The sequence below is a fragment of the Neodothiora populina genome (genome assembly GCF_041146345.1).
Source record: "Neodothiora populina strain CPC 39397 chromosome Unknown canker_contig_17, whole genome shotgun sequence".
NCBI lineage: Eukaryota > Fungi > Ascomycota > Dothideomycetes > Dothideales > Dothioraceae > Neodothiora > Neodothiora populina.
In genome coordinates this window covers 1,492,712-1,507,817 of record NW_027191406.1, presented here as the reverse complement: position 1 = coordinate 1,507,817, position 15,106 = coordinate 1,492,712, and the positions used below count along the sequence as shown (strand labels likewise).

The window sequence follows — 15,106 nt, the reverse complement described above, 5'->3', positions numbered from 1 at the left end:
GAAGGGAGTGGATAGGAGAGATCATCAAGAGGAAGGGGTTCGCAAACGACAAGTCGTGGGAAAGAGGAAGAAAACAAATCACCACCTCCCACCAAAGCCAGCACCGCCGTACATCATGGATTGCAACCCACCTTGACCTGCACCCTGCCCCGCATATGCAAAAGCCTGACCGGCGGGATGGCCGGCTTGAGCCTGGTGAAGTCTGGCCTGCAAGATGGATGGGTCGGCCACATCGACGGCTGACAAGGCACCCCCTCCTGAGGAGGAAGTGTTAGCATGCCTGTGCTTCTTTCCCTTCTTCTTGGGCTTGACACCGACACTTTGACCAGCACCGACGGCGACGCCATCGAGCTGCGCTTGGTGCAAACCATAGGGCAGGTTCAGAAGGCCAGGCGCGTGGGCATGGGCAATATGGGGGGCAGGAGTCGAGGCCTGCGAGGATGGGTGCGAATGATGCAGGAAGGAAGGAAACATGTACTCACGCTTTCCGGCGTCCGAAGACACTTGACTACCAGCACCGCCGCCTAAGTTGCGCGTTCTCAGCAGATCCCTCATCATCTCATCGTTAGGAGAGCGGCCAGTGAGGTTGGCGCCGTAACCAAGGCCGCTAGTGGCAAAGCCGTGACCCTGACCGAACATGCCGCCTCCGGAGAATGGCGGTGTGCCAGTGGTTTTGAGACCCGGAGGTGGGCCTTGGACGTTGGTGCTGAAGAAGCCGGCCGGGGGTTGTTGCGGCAGTGAGCCCTGCAGAGGCATCATCGAGGATTGTTGATTCATGAGTTTGGAGTTGCCGACCGGTTTGACAGCAGCTGAGGCGGAAGAAGAATCGTTGGCGAATGTGTATCGTGAAACGTTGCGGGCGTGACCAGGAGGGTTGCCGGCCTGCAATTGGTTCGGGAATGAAGCTTGGTTTTGTGCAGACGGCGCCTTGAGTTGTTGTAGCAGAAGCTGTTGGTGTTGCTGGGGGGTGAGACCGCGCGAGATGCTCAGGTTGGACATGTCGTTGGGAATGGCGAATGAATCGTTGATCCCCTGCGTGGAAGAGTGTCCAATGACGTGCTGCTGTTGCTGCTGAAGGTGTTGTTGCTGCTGTTGCTGCTGTTGTTGTTGGTGCTGCTGCTGCTGCGAGGTGGAGTCCTGACGCTCTTCGGGCTCTCCACCGAGCTGCAGACTGCCCCTGACCTCCTCGTTGTTGTCTTCGGACTCGACGGCGGCGGACTGCATAGCCAGCTGAGCTTCCTGTTCGAGTAGTCGTTGGCGTTCCTCTTCCTCTCTCTGTCGCAGGGCGCGTCGCTTCGCACCTCCGTTCTCATCAAAGAGAGCAGGAAAGTTCTGTATGCAATCCACCTCTTCTTCGCTCAAGCCATTGGTCGAAAAGGAGAACTTGAAGTCGGACTCGGCGAAGCATTTGAGCATCTCGGTCAACAGCGCCGAGGCTGGGGGTAGCGGTTTCTTCTGGCGGGGAGTGGGGGCAGGAAGTGGTGTATCTGGAGAGGCAGCTGGGACAGCTTCGGCGACTGGTGCAGCGGCAGGCGTGGACTGAGGAGCAGGCTCCGGAACGGGCTCGGGCTTCGCAATCTCTTTCTTGGGTGTCGCAGCGGCGACATTGGGACTGGGGTGAGCAGCGCTCGCGGCGCGACCGGCACTCGATGTTTGGCGTGACATTTGCGGTGCTTTCGAGGCCCAACTTGCGGTCGAGGGCAATGCTGGACGGTCGGGCGTATCGATGGGGCTGTGAGGAGCTTGATCGGCGGCCTCTTGGCGGATAGCACTGTGTGCAGCAGCGACGGGGATGACTTGCGGCGGCGGTTGCGGCGGAGAATGCATGGACGAGGACGGGTGTTGGGTCGAAGACACGTTCATGGAAGAAAGATCTTGTCGGGTGAAGCTCTCGTTGTCCTCGCCGGGCTCGTGCAAGAACATGCAGTTGCGATTCGTACACTGCTCGTTGCGGAGGTAGGCAGAACAGTATTTTGTGGTGCCGAATTGCGCCCTGAAGAAAAGAGAAAGAGTCAGTAGAAACGAGGTTAGAGGAAACCGGGTTGACCCACCTCAATACGCGATCTCCGTTTTGGGAGCCATCGACGGCCTGGATGCAAGTGGCAGCATCTTGTTTCCGCGCGTAGGTGACATAGACTCCGACAGACTGAGTATGAGGCTCCTTTGCTTTGCTCACGACGATCTTGACAATCTTGCCGTACTGGCCAAAGTAGTTGGAGCCACGCAGAGTCTCGAGCAGATGGTCTTCCTGCACACTCGGGCTCAGGCCGGTCACGTAGACGAGGTTCTTCTGCACGACACGGAGGCCGGCGAGATGTTTCCGGCTCAGTGTGTCGGCCTCGCGCTTTTGCGCTTCCTTTTGCGCGGCGATGGTGTTCTTCTTGGCCTTGGCAGCTTGTCGGGCTTTCCATGCCATTTCCCTAGAGCTCACGTTAGGCCTTGCTTCTGTACATGGTTGTCGCATAAGAAATGATACACGCACTCTTCCGGGCTGGGCTTGTTGAAGACAATGTTTGCGTCATCGTAGGGTCTCCTGCAGGCGGGGCAGAGGCCGTTCATGTTGTTGCGAACATTGTGATAGCAAAACTGGCAGATCTGTGCAGGGCAGAGACTAGGGTCAGCACAGGCTGATGCAGATGGAGGTGGACAAAAGAAAAGACCAGGGAAAACACACCTGGTAGCCACAGGGACAAGGTCTGAAGCCCCGATCTGAGAGATCAAGCTCCTCGACACACAGCGGGCACGTGTCTTCCTCATCGTCGTCGATGAACTGATCTTGTTGCGTCCGCGACATTGTGAGTGGGTGTGAAGACGTGGCGTTGCGCCAGGATGAGGATCAGTGATGATGATAGATAGCTTGATGGTCGATGCACTGGGAATCAGAGGGTGCGCTGCAGGCTCCCGAGAGATGCAAGTAGTGGCCGTCGTGGCAAAGATGTCGAACTCAATGCCGCCGTGGCTACTGTCGTTGATGTCGTAGAATACAACCGAAGAAGAGCGAAACGCTGCAAAAAAAAAACTCCAACCAGGCCGTTACAGGACGATGAGAGAAGATGGACGGAGAGAAGGAGAAGAAGCTATATTGGGGTTGTTTTCCTGGTGGCGGCGGAAGAGATGATGTTGGTTGTGGCAGGGAGGAGAGAAAATGGAGATGGTAACGGAAGGAAGTGGAGGGGAGGAGATGGAGAAGAAGGAAGGAAGAAGACGACGACGCGACGATTGACGGATGGCGCAAGAGACCGACAACTGGCTGCACCGCAGGGTAGTGTAGGGTATATCAAAGAAGTAAAAGCACAGAAGGCACTCGTGCTGCTGAGCAGGTGGCAGACTGGAGGTCTGTGTGTTTCCTTTTGAATGCTGTCGCTGGCAGTAGACCTTTACTACACAGCTGCTCTTGCTTCTGTGTCTCTGTCTGCCTCTCAGTCTTGTGCTGCAGCTGTACTGTATTTGTCTGCCGCGTCCTTGTTGCTTTTGGATGGCGGGCACCTACGGGCACGAGCCACAGTAATTCTCAGTACAATGCATCCAAGAGACAGAGAAAGAAGGCAAGGGCAGAAAACGCCAAGCATCGGAGGATCGGGCTCCTTCCGCAAGTGGTGGTAAAGTCGGCAGCCAATGGAAGGGGCGCAGAAGGACATTACATGACGCCCTCCAAGTCCGTCTATACCTTGAGGCTATACCCTCAGGCAGGTAGCTGTAGCTGATAGCGACACCAATCATCGCCATCCCCCATTGCCACCTCCACAACACATCTCTTCGACAACAAGAGACTCTCGCAATGGCCTTGAGACAATCGGCCACTCGCTCATTGCGCCTGGCCCAGCGCAGTGTCGCCGCCACCAACACCACCACCGCCACCGTCCGATGCTTCACCTCGTCCGTCGCCCGCGCAATGGCAGACACCAGCTCCATCCCCGTCTCCGACAAGTCCGACTTGCCCAACATGAGAGTAGGATCATCGCTTTCTCCAATGGACAAGAAGAAATGTTGATCAGCTCTCTACCCACAGCACGCCCAGCGCGGCCCTCAAGGAAGACTCCACGTCCCCATCGTGAACCCGGCAGACAAGTACCAAGAGAAGGCTGATTCCCTGCACAACTACGGCCAATACCTTCTATCCTGCCTCCCCAAGTACATCCAGCAGTACGTGCCGCTCGCACCCTTCGTTCTTGTTGTCGTCACCACCAGCGCTAACCTCCTGGCGCCTCCAATGCAGATTTTCCGTGTGGAAGGACGAACTCACAATCTACATTCCTCCCCAAGGCGTCACTCCCGTCTTCAACTTCCTCAAATATCACACCGCCGCCGAATTCACCCAGGTCAGCGACATCACCGCCGTCGACTACCCGACCCGCAGCCAGCGCTTCGAGGTCGTCTACAACCTCCTCTCTGTCCGTCACAACTCGCGCATCCGCGTCAAGACCTACGCCGACGAGGCCACCCCGGTCCCCTCCATCACCTCCCTCTACGACGGCGCCAACTGGTACGAGCGTGAAGTCTGGGATCTGTTCGGCGTCTTCTTCAGCGGCCATCCCGATCTCAGGAGAATCATGACCGACTACGGCTTCGACGGTCACCCATTGAGAAAAGACTTCCCTCTGACCGGATACACCGAGATCAGATACGACGAGGAGAAGAAGAGAATCGTCGTCGAGCCGCTCGAGCTCACCCAAGCTTTCAGAAACTTCGAGGGTGGAAGGTATGCTGAGACCTTGATCGAATAGCTTTTTGTCGCATCCTACTGACTCTCACACAGCTCCGCATGGGAACAGGTTGGCCCCGGCCACGACAGGAAGCCCGAGACATTCAAGCTCCCTACCCCCAAGCCTGAGCCCAAAGCCGAGGAGAAGAAATAGACGTCGGACGACACATGAACATCTCCGCCGCTCTTGTAGACTAGTGCATGTGTATATACCAGGACGATCCAAGACCAAGACGGCTCCATCTCCTTTTTTTCTGTTCGACTTTCGCCTGTCTTGTCTCGGCCTTTGCGCCAGGGATTACATGCAAACAAACGCTGCAAAATTCATGCTCTATTGACAAGCCGCTCTCTTCCTCCAAAATATTTCTCTGTTTACCCGCTCTTGATTCATTACAGGCTTGGAGGAATGTGATCAGATCAGGCCATTCTGAGTAAGTCAAGGTAGGTACCGTTCCTTCCTGTTTGGGAATAAGATAGCTCAATGACATGGCCATTCTATGCATCTGTCCCTTGTGTCTCGGAATGCTGTCCTCTGAACAACTCGCCATATCTCGATAATGGTACATCTACCTTTGTTACTTCCTATGCTCAGATCGAATTGCTACAATCATTCTCCACGACTTTTGACATATCATAACCACTTGCTCTGCGCACACATTTATTTGTATTTGTACACTGAACCTTGCGCTTCGCAGAGATAGGTAAGGCACCTTGAAGATGGTCAATGACGTATGTAGACGCTGTGAGGAAGGTATACACCACATGGTAACGGATATATGTCGTGTGGCAGAGGTAAAGTTACCCTAGTGAATGTGTTCATTCCTCGTCCCGAGATGAATATAGAGATGCCTCTCAATTCACGAGTGGAGCAATATCCGCATAGAGTTACACATCCCCTGTCTGGTCGGATAGATTCGTGTATAAGCATAATTCTACCCGCACTAGTGAAGTAAGGCATCTACCAACAGTAAGGTACCTACTTAGGCTACCATATCGCTATATTGTACAGGCTAACCTAGCGAGGCAGGTACTGTAAGTTCAGGTCCATGTGTATATTCTCCGCTATCCACCATCATAACTTAGCCAGCTCGTCCTTTCCGACACTCAAGTATTATCCTTTCTGTGTATAGTGATCATGTTGTTTGGGAAGCTCGCTTCTCACTGTCTTCCAAATGTGCCATTTTTATCTGCTATTGTTCCCAGCTCAAGCATAAATACATCGATACTGAACGAAACACCGAGCGAAGCCTTCTCATGGGACAAGATCACACCAAACGAAACTCTCACATACCATGACTGCTTCGAAGACTACCAATGTGCACGTCTGTCGGTTCCAATGGACTGGACGAACGTGTCGGACACTCGCACCGTCGACCTTGCAATAATTCGACTGCCGGCGACAGTTCCAGTCACTGATCCTTCTTATGGCGGACCTGTCTTGATCAATCCAGGTGGTCCTGGTGGTTCCGGTGTAGGAATGGCCCTCAAACAGGGTAGACTTATCCAGACGATCGTTAGTGCACCAACCTCGAAACATAATTCTACAGAGGAGGCCACGGCGACCGGCAAGCACTTTGATGTGATGAGCTTCGATCCTCGAGGCGTCAACAACACGACACCTTCGTTCAACTGCTTCATGTCTAGCGTGCAGATGTATGCTTCGGAACTCGAGAGTGCGGCAAACAGTGCTCTGGAATCATCAGACGCGGCGTTTGGTATCGAATGGGCCAGGCAACGTGCGCTCGCGGACGTATGTTCGAAGAGGGCCTTGGAGTCTGGAATCGGCGAGTTTGTGACCACGCCCAGTGTTGCTAGAGATATGATTGAGATGATCGAGCGAGCTGGCCAGTGGAGGGAGAAGGAAGCAGAGAAGTTGCTGGCTGCTTCATCCCATGGCTCTACCTCGAAATTCAAGCTCTGGCCTGGTAGTGCCGCGCAGAATGCGATTGCCACAGCAGAAAACGCCCAGTCGGCCGTTCTCGAACGCACCAAATATGTTCCTGATCAGGAGAAACTGCAGTACTGGGGATTCTCCTATGGCACCATTCTCGGAGCAACCTTGTCGGCCATGTTTCCCTCCCGTATCTCTCGTGCTGTTCTCGACGGTGTCTGCGACAGTTTTGACTATATGAAAGGCGGCTGGTTGACCAATCTACAAGACACGGACATGCAGATCATCAAGTTTGGTGAATACTGCTGGCTCGGAGGACCCGAGAACTGCGCTCTCTACTCTCCTGATGGTCCCGCAGCTATCGTCGACACGTTCGCCCAGATCATCGCAGACCTTAAAGCGAACCCGATCGGTGTGCCTGCGCAAGACGGTCGCCCGCCCGAGGTAGCGACAAACAGCGACCTGAAGCAGCTCTTCATGACCAGCAGCTACAACCCGACACGCTACTTCCACAGCCTGGCGAAGACTATGAACGAGGTACGTCAGGGAAACGCGACTGGACTGGTTCAAGGGCGACTCGAGAAGCGTAAATTCATAGAGGAAGGGACCAGTATAGAATGCAAAGAACAAGGACCCTACAGTCAAGCATGCTTCGACGCCTCCAAGGCATGGGATATTAGCCACGCACAGCCGATTCTGTGCACAGATGCCGATGACCAGACCAACATGACCAAAGCAGAGTACTGGGAATATGTCGAGGAGCTGATGGGACAGAGTCGGTTGTTGGGTGATGTGTGGGGCCGTATAAGATTGCCTTGCACCCAGGTGAGCTCACTTTCCAACATTCTCGAATCCCCCATATCGTTCTTTCCATCGTCCCCGCTACCCTTGCCTCACAATCATCGAACACAACCCAACCGGACCGAGAAGAAGAATCTAACGGCGCCTACATAGTGGAACATCCGCCCCAAATGGCGCTACACAGGCCCCTACACCGCACAAACCGCACACCCGATCCTCTTCGTCTCAAACACCGCAGACAACGTGACGCCCCTCCGTAATGCCATCCGTATGGCGCGCGGATTCCCGGGCTCCACGATCCTACAACAGGACAGCGAAGGCCACTGCTCGTCGTCGGCCGTCAGTATGTGTACCGCGAAAGCTATACGGCGGTATTTCCAGACGGGCGAGTTGCCCGCTAGCCCCGGTGGCAAGGAAGAAGACGGCGAGTACAGAGGTGAAGGCAAAGTATCGCAGATCTGCACTCCCGATCGCAGGCCGTTGGATGGGTTCAGCGAGGAGGATGACCCGACGTTGCCAAAGGGAGAGACTGATGGGGAGCTGTGGAGGGCTTTGGTCGCCGCTAATAGAGATTGAAGAGAGTGAGAGGCACGCACGTTTTCGGTGACTCTTTTCTCTGTTTGAATACTCTTCTAAGGCTGGATTGTTGTTTTTCGAAACATTGGAGAGGTAAGATAGCGTGGTGTCGACAAACTATATGTAGTGGTCGACTCGTGTAGCCTGCAACAGTCGCGTCACTTGCCCGAGTAGATGTGTGCTGAAACAGAGTGCAAAAGACGTCACAAATCGGCGTGCAGGTGGCATATCATCCAGAGGTCTAATGAAAAAGCGACGCGAGTGTGGCTCGAGGGAAGCCATCAAGAGTTCCACGCGAGCCAGTACAACTACGGCCAGGTTTCCATGATTTGATCCAAAAGTCCAGAGAAATGGGGAAAAGCAAAAGAGTCGAGTTTTCCCTCGTTCTCCATTTCAGTAATGCTAGAAGGGTATATGACTGCTATCTGAAACAAGAAACATTGGAGGACGAGATATTCGTGAGACTTTTTTGAACCACTTGTTCCCCTCCCTTCTCTCTCTTCATGTTCGTCAAGAAGCAAGAGAAGGAGAGGCAAGGGAAACGCTAGAAGAAAAGGACTCAAACACCACTCCACCAACTCGTCCTCTCAACCTCAAACCCTCCCTCCAAAGCCCCCTCTTTCCCAACCTCCGAACTATCCGCGACCAAGACCTTATATGCGCCCTTTTCAAGAATCCACTGACCTCTGTGCTCGTCGAAATAACTGCACGCGTACTTGAGCGGGATCTCGACAGTGATCTTGTCGCTCTGACCAGGCTGCAAAAGGACTTTGCTAAAGCCCTTCAATTCCTTCTTCGGGCGCGCGATGGCCGGTGCGTCCTGGGAGATGTAGACCTGAGCGACTTGGGCGCCTGCTCTTACGCCGGTGTTTTTGATCGTCACTTCTATGGCGAGGTCCGTGCCGTTGTTCGTCACGGAGAGATCGGAGAAGCGAAAAGACGTATAGCTCAGGCCGTGGCCGAAGGGGAAACTCACGCGTCGGTTCAATTTCTCGTAGTATCTGTATCCGATGTAGACGTCTTCGCCGTACAAGACGCGACCGGCCTCGCTGCGGTAGTTGAGGAAGGCAGGGTTGTCTTCGTTGTGGACCGGGAATGACAGACTCAGGTGGCCCGAAGGGTTGACGTCTCCGAAGAGCACATCGGCGATTCCGTTGCCCGTTTCGTTGCCGCCGTACCATGCTTGCAGCAGAGCAGGAACCTGCTCCAGCCAGGGCATTTCGACGGGTGTGCCGCTTTGCATGACGACGACGGTCTTGGGGTTTGCGGCCGCCACGCTGCTGATGAGCGTGTCGAGGTGGCCGGGGAGTTTCATGTCCGGACGGTCGAACCCTTCGGATTCCCAGTCCATGTTCAGACCTGCGCACACAACCACCTGGTCAAAGTCCTTGGCTAGGTCGGCGGCCTTGCGGATTTCTTCCTCGGCGTCGATGATGTAGGAGCCGCCGATACGCACCGCTCCACCTCCGAAGGCGACGCTGCCACCTTGCAACTTTGATGTGGGCGCGCTGCCGATCTGGCACTTGACGTGGTAGACTTGGCCCTTTTTGACGGTGATGGAGTTTCGGACTTCGACCGTGCCGAGGCCAAAGAATGCAGATCCTTGCTCCTGCTTGTCGGTGACGTCGACGGTGAGCTTGCCATCTACGAATAGCTGAGCTGAGCCATAGACAGAAATTCCGAACTCGTATTCGCCATCGTGGTCTGCAAGAAGGTATCCGTCGACATCAGCGTACCATAACAGCGACTTGATTTTGGGGTTTTTGTAGTCCATGAACATCATACTCGTCGATTCCAGCTCTAGTCTGTCTACGCTCTCGCGGTCCTTGACGTTTGGCGCCTCATTGTATGCACGGAAGACGACGCCCTTTTTGCCTTCACCTGATGAGTCCAACGACAATTCGGTCGCAAGGTTGGGCAGTTCTTTGTGCGAATGGGCGCCAATGGTGAATATAACGTGTTCCGGTGAGACCTTCTCCTTGATGGCATCGAGAGGCGTGACTGCATAGTAAGGGCGAAGCGAGGCTGATCCGCCACCACAGTACGTGGCCACATTCGCATTGGGTCCGATTACCAGCACCTTCTTGGTTTTGTCTAGTGGCAGGATGCTCTGTTCGTTCTTCAGCAACACAATGGATTCGGAGGCCAGTCGTCTGAGCAATGCCGAAGTCTCTGGAGTATCGACATTGCCCATTTCGGCATTCTCGGGAATGCCAGAAGCGGCACAATCCTTGACCAGCTGCAGGATATTTCGTGCACGATCGTCTAGCGCTGTGGCGTTGAATTTGTTGCAAGCAGAAGCATGTGCGGCAGCGTCGCCTCTGAAGCGCGGAGGGCCTGGCATCTCGAGGTCTAGCCCAGCGTTTATAGATTCGGTGACAGAATACGTTCCATACCAATCACTCATGACCAGTCCGTGCCACGCCCATTCTTTCCGCAGAATATCCTCCAGTATCTTGGGGTTCTCACTGACATGCGTGCCATTGACCTTGTTGTACGCCGTCATAAAACTCTTCGGGAAGGCGTCTCTGACGGCGAGCTGGAAGGGTAGCAAGTAGATTTCTCTCAATGCTCTCTGCGTGATGATCGAGTCTACGAGATTCCTCTGGTGCTCCTGGTCGTTGCACACAAAGTGCTTTAGGCAAGCCGCAACCCCGTTCTCTTGAATGCCGTTGATCAAAGCCGCCGCACCCAGTCCTGCGAGCACGGGGTCTTCGCCTATACTCTCGAATCCTCGGCCGCCCAGCGGTGATCGCTGCATATTGATTGTCGGTCCAAGAATGACGTGGGCGCCTTTGGCTTTGGCTTCGTCTCCCATAAGACGACCTGCGTCCTGAAGCAGGGATTTGTCGAATGTTGCGCCTAATGCTGTGCCGCAAGGGAAGCAGGCAGCAGGGACTCCGTTGAAGAACTTGATGCCTCGCACTCCGTTGGGACCGTCGGAAAGTCGTAAAGAGGGGACACCATGCTCAGGTAGAGACTTGGTGTGCCAAAAGTCGATGCCTGGATGAGGATGGTCAACCCGTCGTTTTCTTTCGTGTTCAATGTTTGAGATATACCTGCGAGCAGTGACAGCTTTTCGTGATCCGAGAGCTTGGAAAGAACATCTTCGACGTTGATGTCTGCCATGTTTTCTAGCTGTTGCGCTTCCACCGACCGAGTACTTCACAAGAAAGAAACAAGCAAGTGAGGACTCGCTAGATGTTAGAAGCGAAGAAAGAAAGTTTAGCTTCTTGTAGTCAATTTCAACCAATGTATGAAACGAGTAGTAGGATATGGTCGCGGAGATGTAGAGTATGAAAAGGGCAAGATGTGGGAACAAGTGCGATGTGATCACGCCTTATACACTACCTTATCTAATAAATTTCGCTACAACACAGCTTTATCCAACTTACCTTACTCATGCTACACGACTGCTCTGGCGGTTACCTACTCTCGGTCCGTGCCGGAACTGGGTTATGTCTGTTTCACATCCAAGTCCATGCGACTTCCGATGTGGTGGGTAAGGTAGGTGGTTCGGTATCCTACATGGCCCGATATTGGAGTGGATGTGTCGAGCGCTTGCTGTCCTGCACACCACACAGCAGCTTCTACGTCAGGGCAAAGTAGCTCGTAACGTGAGGTGGGATTGTAACGTGAAATTGAGTCTTTCTTGCTCGCGAACCTAGAGCAACGGACGCTTGCGGTATGGGCACCTTGCATGCACTTTGCCCTATCAAGAGGCGCAAAGTAAGGTATGGCCCGCTCCTCACAGACAGACAGGCACACGAATAGGAACTTCCAATCGAGGTTTGTCGGAGTATCAAGGCGAATTACGTCACCAGCTAGCTTTGGCCAAGTTCGATGTTGCTTGTATATTTTGGCCTCTCTCAGCTCAGTCTTCGGATCCTTGGAGCTCCGACTGATCCCAGCGAGTGATTGGACAAAGCGAATACGACATAGTCGCCAGCATATGCCCAGTATAAGAAAGAAAATGGATCATCAACTCGGCCATTCGGTGGCAGCGTCGAGGAAACACCGAAGAAGACTCTTTCCGAACCCCACCTGAGTGCGGGGCAGGGCAGGACGTTTGGTATACGGAGCACCGTCTTCCGAATCTCGACCTTTTGTTCCGAGGGTTTCCCCGGATCGATGTCGTACAGTTTCAGGACTTGTGATAATCAATGCCCTTGTACGCAGGTCACCGGGCATTTATTATCATCGACAGGATCCCTGCTGCATGTCTGCGGATCGGATGGCAGGTGTAGGGTTTTGATTGCTTCGCAATGATTGAATAATGTTCCCGCCCATTCGTCTCCAACTATGTTGCTTGTCGCTTGTGCGCTGATCTGTGTGAAGCTTGTAGCGAGTGATGACAGAGATGCTACTTCGAACAGTATGCAGTTCATGATTTCACTAATAGGCAAATTGTGGCATTCAGGAAAACGGAAAGGGTACAACATCCCAGTGAGGATGTCAGTTGTCCATAAGATCTTGATCGCAGAGGCGATCAGCATTTTACGAGACCGATCTTGATTGACTAGATTGCCCTGCAGAACGCTGACTTGCAAACCTTAAGGTATACGAACACCCTGATGCCAAGTCTACACAACAGTCAGGGCAGCGTTACCCCTGAGGTCCAGAGAACTTGCGCCGATGTACACGGTAAAGTTGCCAGGCTCAATCTCGTACTGCATGCTCTTGTTCCACACGCCCAAGTCAGCGACCGCAAGTGGCATGCTGACGTCTACAGTCTGTCCTGCCGGAATAGAAACCTTTTTAAAACCTTTGAGCTGAATATTGGGCACTACTACAGTGCTCAACATGTCCTTCACGTACATCTGCACGACCTCGGTGCCGTCGATTGTTCCGTTGTTGGTTACAGAGATAGTGGCTGTCACCGGATCTCCCACTGAAGCTTTCGATGCCGAGAGTGTGACATTGGAATAGTCGAATGTGGTATAACTCAACCCGAATCCGAATTCGAACCATGGCTCCGGCGTGTTGAGAACATATTGATGGCCAAAGTAGAGCTGGTTGTCTGCGCCCGTGAATCCTGGAGACGTAGCGCGGCCCGAATTCAGGTAGTCGTAGTAGATGGGCAGAGTGCCGACATCGTGAGGGAAACTAACGCTCAGTCTTCCACTCGGATTGTAGTCACCAAACAGAACATCTGCGAGGGCATTGCCTCCTTCTTCTGAGGGATAGAATTGCTGGACGAGAGAAGCGGTGGTGTTCGAAATCCAGTCCTCGGTCACTGGCTTGCCTGAACTAAACACGATGACTGTTGGGACCCCGGTGTCTACGATTGCTTTGGCCAAGTCGGATTGCGCGCCCACCAGGTTGAGATTGGAGACATCGACGTGTTCTCCGGTAGTCGCATTCAAGCCAGCCCAAAGCTCCATTTGATCCCTCGACCAGGTGCCCACAACGACAACTGCGACGTCAGCAGCTTTGGCGGTAGCTATGGCCTCAGGGAAGCCTGACTGGTCATTGGACCATCGCTCACATCCTTGAGCATACGTCACTGTTGCATTGCTTGCATTGCCGACCGCATTCCGAATTCCTTCAAGATACTGTACTCCCCGGTATTGAGACTCGTAGACGACATAGTCGCCGTAATTCATAAAGCCAGACGCCATGGGTCCAATGACTGCAATCTTGCTAGTCTTCTTGATCGGCAACGTCTTGCTTGGGTTCTGGAGCAGGACTATTGATTCCTTGTCAAGATCTCTGGCCAATTTCTTGGCTTCAGGTGTGTTAATAAGGCTATGCCATTGATTCATAGGAGCTGCTGGATAGGGGTTCTCGAACAGGCCCATTGTGAATTTTGCGCGCAAGACACGCGAAACTGCGGTGTCGACAATCCCGATGTCCATGGTGCCATTACCGATCAACCAAGGGATACTACGGAAGTTGAACGAGCCGCCACCCATCTACGGTAAGTCAGCATTTGTCTCTCTCCATGAGCGAGATTGTCGCAGACCTCGATATCAGTCCCGGCTGGCAGTGTGTTGATTGTAACGCACTCATAGTCATCCACCGCACACACGAAGAAGTTCTTGAAGAGTCTATCAGTCGCGCCTGCGTCGCTGGTCACATAATAGTCGTAGCCCCATTCACCACGGAGGACTTCGGTCTGGGTATGGTGGTCCGCGATGGCTGGGATGCCGTCGTAAGAGTGATAGGCAGACATGATGCTCCAAGCATCGGCATCGATGATGGCCCTTTTGAAGGATGGCATCCACGTTGTACGCATCTCGCGCTCGCCACCATGGACCGGGCCGGTGTTCAAACCTTGCTCTGGGTCAGAGTAGCCTATGAAGTGCTTTACAGTGGATGACACGTTCATCGCCTGGACTCCGACGACAAAATTGTAAGCCATCTCACCCGCCAGATAGGAATCTTCGCCGTAGGTCTCTTCGACTCTACCATATCTCAGCTCACGAGCCAAGTCAGCCAGGGGAGCAAAGACCTGGTTCACACCAAGTGCTGCAGATTCTATACCAATTTGGCCTGCCATCTGACGAACAAGATCTGGATTCCACGAACAAGCCTGACCAATGGGCGAGTTGAAGATGGTGGCATTTCCAATGAGGAAACCATGTATACCTTCGGTCTGAACAATGGCAGGAATGCCGAGACGAGTATTATTCAACAAGTAGTCCTGGGCTCTCTTGATATTGACGGCCAGCCAATCCCAGCTGATGGGGTAGCCGACGTAGAACATGCCAGCTTTTGTCTGCATGTTGTCCACGAGGCCTGTGCGATTGAAGGCACCTGTTGTGGTGTTGAGCCAGTTTCCCAGGTCACCTATTCCGTGTCAATTTGACGTGTGTTTTCGACAGCAAAATGGACAAGCTACCTTGCATCAACTGGGCCACTTTCTCTTCGAGTGTCATGCGCGACAGGAGATCCTGGACACGAGCCTCGACAGGTTGAGAAGCATCTTTGTACAGGGCAGCGGTAAGAGACGAGTCTGATGGTGAAGTTGAATTGCCGTAGCTTTGTCCTCGCACAAGACAGTGCAGAGCAGATGTCAAGACAAAGACAATATCAAGACGCACCATGATGACACTTGAAGGGTGCAGAGGGTATAGATGATGCAGTGATGCAGCAGAGCGGGATGCCGTGAAGGGCAGATGAAGATCATATTA

The 15,106-nt window shown here is 53.4% G+C and overlaps 5 protein-coding genes across 6 annotated transcripts; 2 read left to right on the top strand and 3 right to left on the bottom strand.

The window, feature by feature from the left end:
- Positions 1-78: 78 nt before the first annotated feature.
- Positions 79-2,794, bottom strand: AAFC00_004387 (uncharacterized protein; the record flags this gene model as incomplete). Its single annotated transcript, XM_069344022.1, has 4 exons — positions 79-1,993; positions 2,052-2,420; positions 2,483-2,595; positions 2,675-2,794. 4 exons carry the CDS (start codon positions 2,792-2,794, stop codon positions 79-81), a joined length of 2,517 nt encoding a protein of 838 aa, XP_069202577.1.
- A 984-nt stretch (positions 2,795-3,778) lies between these two features.
- On the top strand, positions 3,779-4,856 carry AAFC00_004386 (uncharacterized protein; the record flags this gene model as incomplete). The annotated part of the gene is made up of 4 exons (XM_069344021.1): positions 3,779-3,949; positions 4,010-4,143; positions 4,217-4,699; positions 4,757-4,856. The coding sequence occupies 4 exons, from the start codon at positions 3,779-3,781 to the stop codon at positions 4,854-4,856; spliced, it is 888 nt and encodes a 295-aa protein (XP_069202576.1).
- A 981-nt stretch (positions 4,857-5,837) lies between these two features.
- On the top strand, positions 5,838-7,970 carry AAFC00_004385 (uncharacterized protein; the record flags this gene model as incomplete). 2 transcript variants are annotated; one of them, XM_069348159.1, is made up of 2 exons in its annotated part: positions 5,838-7,418; positions 7,548-7,970. In XM_069348159.1, 2 exons carry the CDS (start codon positions 5,838-5,840, stop codon positions 7,968-7,970), a joined length of 2,004 nt encoding a protein of 667 aa, XP_069202575.1. The 2 variants fall into 2 exon arrangements, with proteins under 2 accessions (XP_069202575.1, XP_069202574.1); XM_069344020.1 differs by having other exon boundaries at positions 6,039-7,418.
- A 559-nt stretch (positions 7,971-8,529) lies between these two features.
- On the bottom strand, positions 8,530-11,099 carry AAFC00_004384 (uncharacterized protein; the record flags this gene model as incomplete). Its single annotated transcript, XM_069344019.1, has 2 exons — positions 8,530-10,973; positions 11,030-11,099. 2 exons carry the CDS (start codon positions 11,097-11,099, stop codon positions 8,530-8,532), a joined length of 2,514 nt encoding a protein of 837 aa, XP_069202573.1.
- A 1,454-nt stretch (positions 11,100-12,553) lies between these two features.
- On the bottom strand, positions 12,554-15,019 carry AAFC00_004383 (uncharacterized protein; the record flags this gene model as incomplete). Its single annotated transcript, XM_069344018.1, has 3 exons — positions 12,554-13,885; positions 13,936-14,762; positions 14,815-15,019. The coding sequence occupies 3 exons, from the start codon at positions 15,017-15,019 to the stop codon at positions 12,554-12,556; spliced, it is 2,364 nt and encodes a 787-aa protein (XP_069202572.1).
- Between the last annotated feature and the right edge of the window lie 87 nt (positions 15,020-15,106).